The sequence below is a fragment of the Sphaeroforma arctica genome (genome assembly GCF_001186125.1).
Source record: "Sphaeroforma arctica JP610 unplaced genomic scaffold supercont1.32, whole genome shotgun sequence".
NCBI classification, from domain to species: domain Eukaryota; class Ichthyosporea; order Ichthyophonida; genus Sphaeroforma; species Sphaeroforma arctica.
Genome location: NW_014040526.1, coordinates 104,391 through 119,003, shown reverse-complemented (window position 1 = coordinate 119,003; position 14,613 = coordinate 104,391). Strand labels below are relative to the sequence as shown.

At 42.1% G+C, this 14,613-nt stretch overlaps 3 protein-coding genes across 4 annotated transcripts; 2 read left to right on the top strand and 1 right to left on the bottom strand.

Moving 5' to 3' along the window:
* Positions 1-5,324: 5,324 nt before the first annotated feature.
* Positions 5,325-8,216, top strand: SARC_00913 (ubiquitin-conjugating enzyme E2 G1). Its single transcript, XM_014305390.1, has 5 exons — positions 5,325-5,445; positions 6,195-6,297; positions 6,757-6,854; positions 7,038-7,216; positions 7,469-8,216. The coding sequence occupies exons 1-5, from the start codon at positions 5,397-5,399 to the stop codon at positions 7,550-7,552; spliced, it is 513 nt and encodes a 170-aa protein (XP_014160865.1). The 5' UTR covers positions 5,325-5,396; the 3' UTR covers positions 7,553-8,216.
* Positions 8,217-8,576: 360 nt separating this feature from the next.
* SARC_00912 lies at positions 8,577-12,259 on the top strand. Of its 2 annotated transcripts, none has more exons than XM_014305389.1 (11): positions 8,577-8,945; positions 9,563-9,629; positions 9,883-9,972; positions 10,352-10,457; positions 10,582-10,796; positions 10,919-11,036; positions 11,124-11,230; positions 11,404-11,488; positions 11,596-11,673; positions 11,770-11,861; positions 12,020-12,259. In XM_014305389.1, exons 1-11 carry the CDS (start codon positions 8,582-8,584, stop codon positions 12,135-12,137), a joined length of 1,440 nt encoding a protein of 479 aa, XP_014160864.1. In that variant the 5' UTR covers positions 8,577-8,581; the 3' UTR covers positions 12,138-12,259. The 2 variants fall into 2 exon arrangements, with proteins under 2 accessions (XP_014160864.1, XP_014160863.1); XM_014305388.1 differs by having other exon boundaries at positions 9,506-9,629.
* A 340-nt stretch (positions 12,260-12,599) lies between these two features.
* Positions 12,600-14,369, bottom strand: SARC_00911 (hypothetical protein; the record flags this gene model as incomplete). The annotated part of the gene is made up of 5 exons (XM_014305387.1): positions 12,600-13,062; positions 13,306-13,565; positions 13,659-13,786; positions 14,048-14,096; positions 14,268-14,369. The coding sequence occupies 5 exons, from the start codon at positions 14,367-14,369 to the stop codon at positions 12,600-12,602; spliced, it is 1,002 nt and encodes a 333-aa protein (XP_014160862.1).
* Positions 14,370-14,613: the final 244 nt, after the last annotated feature.

Below are 14,613 nucleotides of genomic sequence, written 5' to 3'. Positions count from 1 at the left end.
AAGAGTCCCTACCCGAGTGACATACCGCTGCACGCTCTCGTCTCTATTCCATAGAGCGAATGGCATCCTACAAGCCTCAATCGTCGGCCCTCAGCTCTTTATTATCTACATGGATTCCTTAGCTGTCACGCTACCGCTTTTACTTATTTGTCGATGACACACGGATCCAAGCCCCTCGATCGGTTTTGCTCCAGCCCTTCTTAGATGACATTGATGCGTGGGGACGCAAATCTGGCCTCGAACAGGGTGTCATTATACCCCGAGTACGATCTACCGACTTGCGACACGCGGCGCCAACCCTCCGTACAAATGGTGAGCTTATCACGCCGACGCTTGCAGACGCACCTTTGAACACACGTTACCTCTTCCTGAAACTGGCGCCCACACATGCCGAACCGAACCACTCCAAATTCCCGGGGTTCCCACTCTCTCACGGAGTACCAGGAATCAATCTCGCTAGACATAAGGAATCCCTGGTTGCAGCATTGTCACTGGGTATCGCCTCTTTCCGCGCTTATGGCTTCCATGGTTTCAGCTGGCGACACCCCGCAACCGACTGGTGATGTTCAAAACATTCATCCTATCCACGGTTACATATGGGCTGAACATTATTGCCTGGCATCCGCCTATATGGAAGGATGCGTTGGACCCCCTATTCGAGCGCTTTAACTCAGCACTAATCCAAGCAGCAGCCATCATCACGGGCACTAAATTCTCTCGGTTTCCCAAACATCAAACAAACTTACTTCACTTTTGCGGCCTGCTCCCCGCGCGACCATTCGCGGACTACCTCGGAAGTTGCCTGGGAGTACAACTCGACTCAATGGCAAGCACAAATCTACTTACCCCTCTGACGCAATCCGCCTGGGCCCACGATAAACCATCACTGCGCTTCCCATACAGTATCTATGCTCACCTGAAAACTGTACACAAAACCACGGGCGGGCGTACACCCGACCTTGTAGCCCTCCGCCAACGCTGTGACGACATCAGGAAGAACTCAACAAAACGTTGGTCCAACAAGGAGATCGCGGCAATGGCCCGGCGCCAATACTACTACCAACTGGTTATGGGTAAACCGCCAACCTCAAACCGAGACACAACCAGACACGACAACTTCAATCGCTGCTTCGAGTCTACACCAATCCGGCTCTGTGCTATGATTGTAACGAATACGTACATATTCACATTGCTAGACTACCGCACCGACGGCTGTCTCTGCCCTGTCTGCCCCGATAGCCACAAGTTCACTACCAGCCACTATACCTGCATCCAACAACTGATTCGACGCATCCTGGTAGGCCCGAAACTGCCGCCCATTGGCCCTGACCTCCCTCAGGAATTACAGGAGTGCCACGACTTCCAAGGTATCTGGACCCTCCACGAACACCTTGGATCTTTTCTCCAGCATGCTGAAGAACCACCGTACCCTCACCCGTCCCCGACACATCAACAGATGTTGCCTATACCCCGGCTAATCACGCTGTTGAAGTACTACTTCCAAATATCGGTTCAAACCAAATCATCGCGCTTGTTGGTTCCGACTATGATACTTCCGATTCAGGCCAGCCAACACATACCGAATTCATCCGTAGTCTGGTGCGGCATTGGCTTACCCCCATCCTCGCTTCAGAGGTGGGTACTCTACTTAGTATGTCAGCAAGCGAATATATGGAACATTCGATAGCATCAGTGTTTTGTCAACACCGGCCCGAATTGACTCAGCACATATTTTCCATTGTCGACTCACTTGGCCCAAGCTTCAAACGGGAATTCAATGACCACTTCTTCCCATCAATCTTTCCTGAACCACTACAGCGACTATGAGAGCCATACCATATATTCATACATTGTATCTTACATACTTGCCATTTTTGAAATAAATAATATTATCCCTACTCGTGAAAACAGTAATACTCTGAGGGATTGTGAAGCTGAGACATTGCCTATATATAATCCTCTCAGTACTGTTTCCGCCGAAGGGATTTTATTTAGTGTTTCGTTGTCGCTCTATTCTGGGGCGAATCCGAGAGACTCATAAAATCCTATCTTTAGAAAAAAGAAATAAAAATAAAAATACTCTTGACGTCTTTAGTTATTGTCTTAACCAATAACTTGCCACTATCAAGAATTACCGACTTAGCCTTCATCAGACTGGCACATCTGGTTGGCTTATTGGAGGATCAACTAGGTAACGTTAATAGTCCCTAGAAACCTATATTCGGTTGAGCCATCTCGCTACCGAAGTATTCAGTTATAAATAAAGTTGGAAAGTAAATAAAGCTCTATTGAAAGAATTAGACCAACTCTTTTATGTTTGGTATTTTACTGAGGCCTTTTAATGGCCTCATCCAAATATCTGATATGTTAAATGGAAAAGGTTTAATTAATAAAACCATTAAAAACCATTCTAGGAAACTTAAGTTCCTCGTGCTATTAAGAGCACATTTAGGGGACTTAAGTTCCTCGTACTATTAAGAGGACATTTAGGAAATTTAAGATCCTTGTACTATTAAGAGTACGTTTATAATTTGCGTACTGCTTAAGAGTACATTTATTCATGGAGTCTAATGTGAAGGCCTGGCTTATTACACTATGTGACTAAACTTTCTGATCTGCTTACCAACAGTGCAGAAAATTCTACGAGCTTACTTACTAACGAAGAACAACCTTTGGCTATTACCTTACCAAGTAATAAACATAAGGCGCCTACATCGGAAATGGTTACTGGACCAAATACTAAACGACATAGAATACAACATGAGTCTTGAACTCGTACATCTAGGCACATAATTACTCGATAAGCCATGACGGAAACCGTATTACTTTGGGTTTCGCTTTACGAACTAGATCGTACCTTCACGTACGTCCGTAGTCCTAAAAGCTACTGGGGGCTATGTAGAACTATGGCCTCCGGTTTAAATGAGATAACACATTGGTTTTTATTTGTATTTAAAATAATTTAATACAAGTTATTTTTCAAATATTTCCAAAGTGTTCTAAAGTCACTTTGACGGCTCCAATAGCCTGGGTATTTGGTATGACTCATTTACTTGGAACTATTTGAGACGATAGTAGATGTAGGATATTATAAACTCAATTTTATAATCTGTGAACTACTACTTCAGGTTTTGGTCTTCCCGCCAATCTCCAAAATCTAATAAGTCTTTTTCTTCTTTTAACTTTTCTTCAGATGGAACTTTATCTATATTAGCTAATGTATTAACTTGACTTACGTTCTTACAAGTCTATCTACAAATTAGACATGTGGTCATGAACACTTAGTACTTCTAGTAAAAATTATTCAATAAAGAATAGCTAGAGGTACGTTCCGTGTGATCGAGGATATTAAGGCTATTACCAAGAGGCAGTCCTGATCTTTCTTACACAAGCTACCACTGCTAAATTCCAACTGACTTAGATTGTATCTTAGTCTATATAACATAGTTTAAAACAAAGAAATAACCATCGAAGTTTACAGACGCTGTCGGACAAGAATGGAGAGGCCAGGTATCGTCGGCGTTTACGATGTTAGAGAGGGCCTATCAATCAGAAGAGACTATAATTCCGTAGCTGTATCAGAAGACTGTCATGTATACTGCCAAATACAGAAAATAGACTTTATTGAATGTAAAATAGTTAATGTGGTCATGATACTTGCCCGAGGTACCACAATCAAGGCCATATATAAATCCATTAGTTTTCACCTCCGAGATAAGGACGGTAGCAAGCCGCTGAAACTTATTGACCGCTTGATATAACGCGCTACACTACTGAACTACCATTGTATGAGTCCCTGTGGCGCAAGGGTGGTTCCACCTTTTGGGAGATCATCGCAGATTGTAGGGTCAACAATACTGTAAACCAAAAGAGAGAATACCTAGACTGATAGTCGGAAGAGTTTTTTGCATGGTTGACAGCAATCGCTTTTAATGATTCTTAAATGTAGTGCCAGAGAGTCGCAGACAGAGACACTTGATCTCATGTTCATAATTATGAACAGAGTTAGTACCAAGTGCTTTAGTACTTCTGTTCTCTGTACAATCTCGTTATAACATGAGAAGCAATAATGACAATAGCAAGTAAAGTATTTATGGTGGCACACATTGGAAGAGACTACAATCGTAGTCAATTTCGAATTGAACGGTCGTCGTGCGTGCTTTATTCTGAGACCTTTTTTTTTTGATACAGTTGAATACACGATGATGAGTCACTTGGAACAGAGTCCGACCAGTTTGGTAATAATAGAGCTTTCAGGAAACTCTATATGGATAATACTCTATAGGGGGGTTGATCTTCCTTTCAGGTTTGTGGGAAGATTATTGTACTGATTGGGAAATCATAACTTAAAAGTTGATTTCGAATCTTTTTGCTTGCAGATCATTGCCACGATTTAGGAAACGGATACATCACATAACAAAATTTTATCTTAATATAAAAATTTCCGCACATCAGATAATCATCTCCCCTATGATTTCGTGCCGAAGTTCTATCACGGTGTTATAAAGTTCATATCGATTCGATGGGCACGTATATGTATGAGAAAATATTGTAAATCATTGAGGTTCCTTTTGACGACATATATGCTTGTTTGTAGAATTTACCACCTATCGCATCATGTGAAAGGGTATATGACTAGTTTTTCTCACACCTACCAGCTGGCACTCATTGTACCTCACACCTACTATGTACCAAGTGTTCGTTAAGGTGTGTGCAGTATGTACTTTGCAAACGAGTTCCTCATACATATTTACAGACACTGTATCTACCATTAAATTTAAAATATTGACATTCACAACAGTAGAATGCAATGGTTCGAGATTCGTATCTTCGCAATAAATATAAAGTATAATGGTTCGAGATTCGTATCTTATAAAATCAAAGTATTTTCGCTACAGGCCACACGGATTCACCCCAGAAAATTCTTGCCCTCTATGCAGTAGAGGAAGTGTGAGTCTGGGTCCTCTGGGAGTCTGGGACTTGGAGTCTGGGACTTGGAGTCTGGGACTTAGAGTCTGGGACTTGGAGTCTAGGACTCGGAATCTGGGACTCGGAATCTGGGACTTGGAGTCTAAACTCTGGTACCCGTTGTTCCGTTCGTCCGCTTTCAGTCTTTATGGACCTACTGCTACTCAAGAGTCAGAGAGAGAGAGAGAGAGCGAGTATTTTTTTAGAGACCAAATTATTGAAGTGTATGAAATAAAGATCCTAATTTTGATGATAGAAAGATAGCAAAGTTGTAATTTACCCTTGTGCTGCCTGTCTCTGTTTATCAAGGCCAAAAAATGTATAAAATGTATATAACCACAGCGGCAAGATGCACATTGTAAAAATTTTACTTTCTCACACCTACATACAGCACGCGGACTAAGTACCGTTCACAGCATTTGGACACCATGAATCCTCAGTCCCAAGGTTCGCTGCTGCTGAAGAGTCAATTGAGAAGTATGTCTACCTCGATCCAGATTGTGTGTTGACTATTTGGTGCAGACCTGCTTTCGACTTTTATTTCGTGTAATTGTTGTGCAAATATCATGTTCCGGAATATATCACGATGTTTTCATGTGCCGAGGTAATTAACTTATACATATGGTGAAATGCAACAGAGTGATTTGTCTACAGCGTCAATTGGGAACTTATCGATGAGTTGCGATCTATGACCTAGGACAGAATTTGTACTCCACTACGAGTTTATTATTTGACGAAAGTCTTCGTTGTGTCGAATTATGCAGCACTATTTGAGGTTATTTATCATTTGGATTCATTCTTGATTGCTTCAGAGTGGAGTAAAGTATCGCATGCACACGGCTAAGTACATTGTGGCGGCGAGCTGTGTGCTCATCAAAGAACACCACTGGATCTAGGTTATGCAGGTGCATAACTTTGTACCCCTCTGAATTGTTAGCCAGTAGTACAGCTATCTACGACTGACAACTATTCAAATATGTTCCTCTGTTGAGTAAGTGGATTTCTAAGTTGGGATAACGCTATGAACAAGATATGTCTATCGTGTACTTGTTTATTGTTTGTGAGACATTATTTCAGTCCGTTTACGCGCGCATTTGCGGGAAAAGTATCTTGTATATCTGCTTAGCGCCGAGTCACACTTCAGATTAGCGCTCTGACTAGCGAAATCTATCACATGTTTGTGTTTCTGTCGTGTTCACATACTTTTGCTCGATATTGCCGATTAGGTTTGACCAAGAACCCGGTTGATGGGTTCTCCGCTGGCCTTGTAGATGATGAAGATATATACAAGTGGGAGATAATGGTGATGGGCCCACCAGACACGCTATAGTAAGTGGTGTACTATTCTATTTGGAACGTTTTTCACAAGCATGGCAGTAATTTTAATTGCCACTACATGTAGCTTGAGACGCTGAGAACATCTGTGTTTAAGAAAACGGCCTGGAGAGCTCCTCGAGTACGTCGGTTCGCATAGTTTGCTGCTGTTGTCCATTCCGCCTATTCGGCAACTCAGACAGGCAATATATGGCTTGAGGCTAAAGTAATTTATCTATCTTATTTGAAAAGTTATGATTCCTCGTTGCTGTTGTTTGTATGTGTTTAAGTGAGTGCCGTCCTTGTTGCCATTGTTTTGAGTCATATATCGGCTGATTCGTACGCAAGGACACAATGGGAGTTGGCGGGCTGTGTATTGTATACATTCTTATACACAACATATACAGGTGCAATTGTTAACTGCTTTGCTTATGATTCTCATTTTATACTATTGTCTTATCGCTTTTTATCCAGTGAGGGAGGATTTTTCAAATGTCATATGACTTTCCCAAAAGAATACCCTCTAAGACCACCCAAATTAAAATTCGTCTCTGATGTCTGGCATCCAAATGGTAAGGTTTTCATTATATACTGACTGTTGAGATTATTGTTTAGAGCACTAAAACTGATCTTGGGTCGTGTATAATATCTCGAGCCGTGGTCGTTTCCAATCTAAAGTATCAGCTGGTAAGGCGTATTACCATTCGCACAAAACAAGTCCAGACTAAACATAGTCCTACATATTGACTGATCAGTGCATGAAGATGGCGAGGTGTGCATTTCTATACTTCACGAACCCGGAGAAGACAAGTGGGGATATGAGAAAGCTTCAGAACGATGGTTGCCTATCCATACTGTGGAGACAATCATGATCTCTGTCATATCCATGCTAAGTGACCCCAACGACGAGTCGCCTGCAAATATAGATGCTGCGGTAGGGATAATTTGGGTTGTGGCAAGGTTTAAATATCATGTTTCCGTCTGCTTATTGCTGTGTGAAAGTCTGCAACAGAGCTTGGTTATTCTATTTTTTTCTATCGTGTGGCATCTTATGTGGCTATCGTTGTTGTCGAGATGTATCAGTTCCGCAATTTTGACTCCCTTGTCCGAAATTGTCTTGAAAGAATTGCATTCTACTCGGAAGCACAGAAACTCATTCGCTTTTTCCAATCACGTAACCATACAGAAAGAGTGGCGTACCCAACCGGATGTATTCAAGAAGAAGGTTCAGCGGTGCGTGCGAAGGAGCCAAGAGGCCGCTTTCGATTAGATAGTAAGGCGCTGTCCTTCTAGAGCAGCGTTATGGTACCTAAAGGGTACAAAAATATAGGGCGCCAGGTGGCATGGTTGAGACGGATGAGCGATGCTGTAGAAAACATCCGCACATACTCACTGTTGATATCAAAATACCAGGCGTGCACACAAGCGAAAGCCTACAGGTTAGGCGAGAAGAAACCACTTCCAAATGCACTGGTCGAGGTGTTCTTACGAACACGCGAATGTCAATTCGGTGATCTCGATCGTATCCGGTGGTCTTTTGTGTATACATCAATATATTGATAGTTCGTGGCCATTCATCGGAGACTTAAGTAAAAACTGCGTTATCAGAACGCGCACCTGCTATCGTTCACTGGAACTGTGGTATATGACACCTTTGTTATCGTATTTCAAAGTTCATAGCGATTAAAACACATGCCCGAGAATTTTAATTAAATTAGGATGACTCCCTGAATACTTGCTGCGTCGCATGCCGCACTCCACGAAGTGGCCCTAAAGCAAGCTTTCGGTATATCTCAACTTTCATCTGCAACAGAACGCAGTTAGTTGTTTATCGGGGTTTATCTTCTCCAGTGCATATTTTGACAATAAACCTTTTTAGCTCACATATGTGGATAGTCGGAGCGATGTTTCGCAAACTGCATCTTCTCTCATAAGGGCGACTATTTTAGACAATATCAAGTGTTGCTATCAACTCAGCGGTGGCTCAGTTCACTAGAACAGAGCACCCGCAGCAAGTGCGGAGGGAATGTTACTACTGAGAGTCGGGCTCGGGTTGGTGTACGGCTTTATCTGGATTGGTATGAAGCCAGAGATGTACTGAAGACAATTAGAGGGTACCATTTACAGGAAGTACGCACCTACATACAATACTATTACATATTCAGACTGTCATGTTGTCGGCGTCCGTTACCGTGGAAACGATGGGCAAGTTTTATCTGAATCTTGCAAAATTCTGCGATTCATAATTTTAAGAAAATTACAAAATGTACATACATGGGTACAAAAGTGGAACGATTGCATGCAAATTGCCGATTTGGAGGGCATGAAGATGAAGAAGTGGGGTTTTCGACGCAGAGCGAGATTGCTTTGTCTGCTGCCTATAGGGATATACATCTATGTGTTCTCTACTGATGTCAGAAACGGTCTGAAAGTACTGCAAAATATTATGTGGAGGAGACCGACCGTATTTAACAATATTCCAAGCACACATCTTCGAGACAGTGAAGTCGAGAATGTTAGATATGGCAATCAAAATGTCGTCTCTGTGGGTCGGTTGGGACCCCAGAAGCGACCTAAGATTAGTGGTCCACGTTTTACAGGTCACGTCTTCGAAGAGATATCGGAAACACCAGATGGGTTAGACGAACAGGACGCAGATGACGGTAGGATACTTGAACTCGCATGTGTATGCAGTTGCAAAACTTCAGTCCAACGAAGAACGTGATACCGAGTACATAAGTTTGAAAGTAGATATGATTCTGTTTCATGATTACAATGTGCGAAGGCTCACAAATCGAGATAGAGAGTACACATATATACACACACACGCACGTACACATACACATGCATACGCACCAAACACACACACACACATTTATATATATATATATATATATATAAGCAACAAACAAAAAAGGACAGATACACATACATATATACACACACACACATATATATATATATATATATACAACACACACACATATATATATATATATATATATANACAAATATTATTATATATATATATATATATATTGTGTGTGTGTGTGTGTGTAGTATATATATACTATATATATATATATATATATATATATATATATATATATATATTTGTTAAGTATGTATATATTTTCAGTATATTCCTTGCACATACACATGCTGTGATTCATTTTCATTGCCTCAATATGGCCCTTTGTTTATCCTATTGAGCGGAAAGTAGATGCGGCGCCTAAAACACTCACAGTTGACTTCGACACTTCATTCAATGACGATTTAGTTGCCAATGGTCCATACAATGCCGGCCCAATAAGTGACAAGGCGTTTCCCAATCGACCAAGGCGGAAGTAAGTTGGCACTACCCACTATGGCCTTCACATATAGTTGAAATTTTTGAGAGTTCTGTATTACAGTACCTAGTATATAATACGTACTGTCCGACTAGGTTCTATCGAGCTAACGGATGGGTTTTGCATTGCTTTACCGCATTGAGGCTATTTTTGCCGTATAGCGTTTTTAAAATCTTCAAACTTCGATCAACTTTCCAATTTCTGCATGAAGAGAGACTAATTTAATGTCATTTTTTTCGCATCCGTGTAGTTTCCGCAAAGCTCTACCGCTTTGCTCGTGGAACAAGGCAGGCTTTATGTACCCTGCTCATACGGCAACGCGTAGTCTCTCCCAGCAGAGGTGAGGATTGCTACCACCCTTATTTTATGGAGGACCATTGTGAGCGCAAATTATTGATATTTACTGCGTTAATCACGTACATCTCTTACGTGCTAATACACTGCGTACCTAGGGCACTAAATCATCTATTCCAGTGGCTTTTAGCTGAAGCCCTAAAACATAGGTACATCAAATCGACTGCAGGTGGTGAAAGTTTGCACAGCTTTTGATGCAGCGTTTCCGTCTGAGGGATATTCCTGTTAAGGGAGCAAAGAAGGCAGTCTTTGTCAAAAGTTTGGTCTTAAGTTGCGTTTGCTTGCAAGCAGCTGCTGTTTCCAACAACATGTGCTGATATATTTTGTCAAATAGGTGATGTTTTCCTTCAAATCGCTTCATATAGGCTAGCGCAGCTCTTCAACAGGCTCGACCTGATATACACTCCAAGAGATGGCTCATCCATAGCTGCTGTGCGACATGGTGGTGTTATTCCGGGGGACTATGATATGGTAAGTCTTCAAAAAGGAGTATTTCTTTCTCGCTCAACTGTCGTCACTCTTAGACCATTGGATCTGCGTTTAGCAAAAACCTACATTTTGTTTAAGTCATTCGCACCGTTTACAATACGAATAGGATATTTTGATTGACATGTGGACGAATGAGCACGTATTTAGCCGGCTAGGGTGCTATCACGACCGATATCCAATGGATATGAAGAATACCTGGGTATGGCATGGCTACCTTGATCCGACCACGTGGTTCTGCAGGTGCAATTGGTTTAAAGACTTGGGACCAAGGCAATTACTAAGCGCAAAGGAGACAAATGGAAATAGATTTTCATACTTCCGGTATGAAATCTGATATGTTGCGTGCATAAAAATAAATTGAATCTATTCAAAATCTAGGTATTACCCGCAAGCTCGCTTACATTTATGTCTCATTTCATTTTTGTCCCACCCATCTTCCCCAGAAACAATACACAGTCTGGTGATTGGGAGATTTGTCGCTGCAAAGGAACGAACAAATCGGCTTTACCACCGATTCCCGATGATGTGCCTTTCATACGAACCCTCACCTGTAACATTATGGTAAGTAAGGAAGCTTTCCATTCTGGCTAAGTTAAGCGCACCGTTCATATTATACCACTCATTCACCATCAATTACTTTCCGAACAGCAACGCTACAAGTTGTTGAAGAAACTGTTGAAAGAAACCATCAAGATGCACAGCTTGCCAATGAAGATTGTTGATTCGGAGCCAGAGAACCCCCTTCGACACTTTGCGTATGTTCACCAGTCGATCAGTTACTCCTAAGCGTTTCTTGATTGTCAGTATCTAGACACATGGTTGTTTCCAGTACAGTAGATGTGAAAATGATGGTCTCTGCATTGGCTGGGAACATGCCGCAGCAAGCACAGAAAACGAGTCTGATCTATACAGTATTCCACATGTGCAGGATTCATACGTTTGAGAAGAATCTGCCGCTTAGCTGGCCCAAAAGTTTTGAACCCGAGCAGGGTGTCCATGATTCTTTGATCAAGGTACGATCTAATGCGAGGTTAGCATGCATCTGGCCACTTAATTGAGATCTTATCCGCAGTTGTCATGCTCGAAACTTAAAAAAAATACATCATCTGTTGGCACGCAGACATACAAAGTGGACATAAAGTTGAATTGGTTGCGAGATGTTGACCTAGAAGGGCTACATCAGTACTGTAGGTGTAAGGTATGGGGTTGAATGCATTTTTCTTTGCTTTTATATGAATATGACATTTTCGCCAACTCAGTGGAATACTTAAACTTTTCGTACGCAATGTTTCAGCTTGACCCTAACGTAGAAGGCACTTGCCTGAAGAAACTGCCAGAGAACTTGCAAAGGGACTACGGGGACACCTGGAAGAACCCTCTCTATAGGTAAATATTCGAATTAGTTTCACTTGCCAGTTTTCCAGTCATCACTCCTGCCGCTATCAATAATCCCTCATCAGAATCCTCAAATTGTCAAAAGGTTGACCATAAATATTCATTGCCCACTAATGATGATCTGATCGCTCCAACTTTATTTCGCACAGTTTTGAGCAATTTTATTACTCCAATGGGACGTCGACCGATTTCGACGTTAAAGGTGTATGTCTTGGTGCGGAAACAAGGAAACTGTGGGGTGAAGGACACTGTTCCGGCTGGAATTAGGACGTATGCATCATGGTATATCACCCAATAGTGAAGTTGAATCCACGCCGCAATTTTAGACCTCAACAGCAAATTAGTATTATTATAATTAACGGCAGATAAAGCCCTACTCATAGCATGTATTGCTCGATTTGATATCAGGTATAATGCCAAAAGAATGGAATGTTTGTTGACAAGTGTGTAGGTGGTTCCATCAATTTTGCGCCTGTAAAAGTTAGTGGCCTTTTCATCAAGGTCTGCGGTCGCCAGGCCTTCTAAGAATTTGCAAAGTATTGTATCCGCACCTTAGTGGTACCAGCAGTCGTCAAAACGACCATAACTGGATCTACAATCGATAATAGCGGCGATGTCAAAACCTGAACTCGGAGTCCTACGTATAATGGATCTATTTTAGGATGTGGTGGAAGCGATCTAGTATTTTACCAACCCCACGACAAACGAGATTTGTACACTGTGTCATCCTCACTCGCTGACGGCTTTATTGATTGGCTTCTCTTCCTTCTTAGTATGTCTTTTCCTAGAAGTAGTGATCTTCGTATTTGAACCGCTTTCTGTATTTAGACCGTACTTTTTCGTCTCCATCGATGCTTTTTGTGTATTGTCCCCTGTGGACTCTTTTGTGTCGGCGGTCTTTGTTGAGGGTGATATATCGTTGTCAGCGGTATCGTCCTGAAGCCAAAACACCATGGTATCGAAGATGTGGCTCATCAAAAGCCACGTGGCCACCCATGTATCCGCGCTGACATGGTAACCATGAGTCTGTTCCACATACGAGTGTAGGTGATCATGCACATCCGAGAGATGTTTGGATTCCGAGACACACCCAGTTCTTAACACTTGAGCGTAGGGATTTGTCACTAGGAGATATCCAAGCGAAGCTACCAGGCATGTGACACTCCAGTCAGATGACATGCGATAGCCACGACTGGGAGAAAGTTTTAGAATATGGTAACGGTTCTGACAGTTACCAGAGGCTATGTTTCTCCACATTTGGCAACTTGCATGTTTGTTTGCAACATAGCGCGACGAAAAAAATACAGTTTTTTACCACGTGTTCTTCTGCAGACACAAATTAACATGCATCAATGTAACTGAAGGTACTCAAACAAAGTAAAGGCGCTATAAAAAGAGGTTTTGAACAAGGAAAAGGCTATGAACACCGACATACCGGAGATGAACGTGCCACGACTTTCCATCTGTGTCCAAGCCAAGGGAGTGCATTGCGAACATAGCACTGGTTGTAGTCACGATACCCACGAAGAAAGGATAGAGCAAAGTGTACGCGTGGTAGTCTCGATCGATTGAGCACTTCGACTCTATTGCAGCCAGTGACAAGCACTCATCATCGTTTGCGGCATGCGTTCCGACCTCAAGTGCCATATTGATAGCACCACTTAATGTGTACACGGTCGACACCGTTGACAGCCCCTGCAGATACAGAGTCGTGATTAGACATAATTATGCGGGAACAGTTTTAGAAAGCATGAAAGAGAGAATATACAAGCAACCAACCACACTCACAGATAAGATTCCCCTCCATGGTTGCTCAGCGATAAATTCTCTCAGTGAAGACGACGAGACGAATACTATGTAAACGCAAAGGTATGTTCCCCAAAGATACGAATCGGTAATCCAGGAAGGTGTAGCGCCTACAATAAAAAAATAAGCCGTTCTTAGCTATACTGTTCTTCCCAGATTTTTGTACAAAGCTGGCCGCTCAATACTCGTTCGGGTGTGTAATATCACCAAAGGTCAATATTGGATATGTAATATAACGGCATCAATTCAGTCCCACTTCCTCAATGCGCTTTAGAAGATAGAATCAGAGACCTGCGTGATTGCCAAGCAGTGAGGGGCCCGACTGATTCCTTTCAAGGTGCTGTGATACCAAAAAATTACAACAGACATACCTAAAAGAAGGGCAGAAATCGTTCCACTCCACATGGACACTAACCAGTACTGCTCGAGGTGTAGGAACCGGATTGGTATTTAAAAGTCAGTTCTTGCACAGTTTGACACGAGTATGTCTATTAAGCAAGCTCAACAAATCTACTAAGCAAATTAATAATCACAAGATTGACCATACATTTTAATGCTTGAATGCAATCTACCATTGTTCATCTACCATACCGAAACAAAATCAGCAGCAATCTCGTAAGAATTACCGAAGCCGCCGAATTTCTGCGTGCCCTGGGCAACCGAGAGGCTATGTCCGATTATATAGAGGGTCATCGGCACCTGGAGTGTCACAGTTTATATTAGCACGTTCCCTGTGACGGCGATGGGGACTGCAGTTAATACCTGTCGCAAAACTATTGCAATTTACATAAAAATACCTTATTATCCTCTTGAGACAATGAAAGGTGGTTGAAAACCTGCTGACTATTCGTAAGGACGAGTAGCGCAAAAAAAATTGGCCATAAAGCGATGTAAAAATATAGAAGTATCCGACCAACAGTAGTTTCTCTCGTAAACG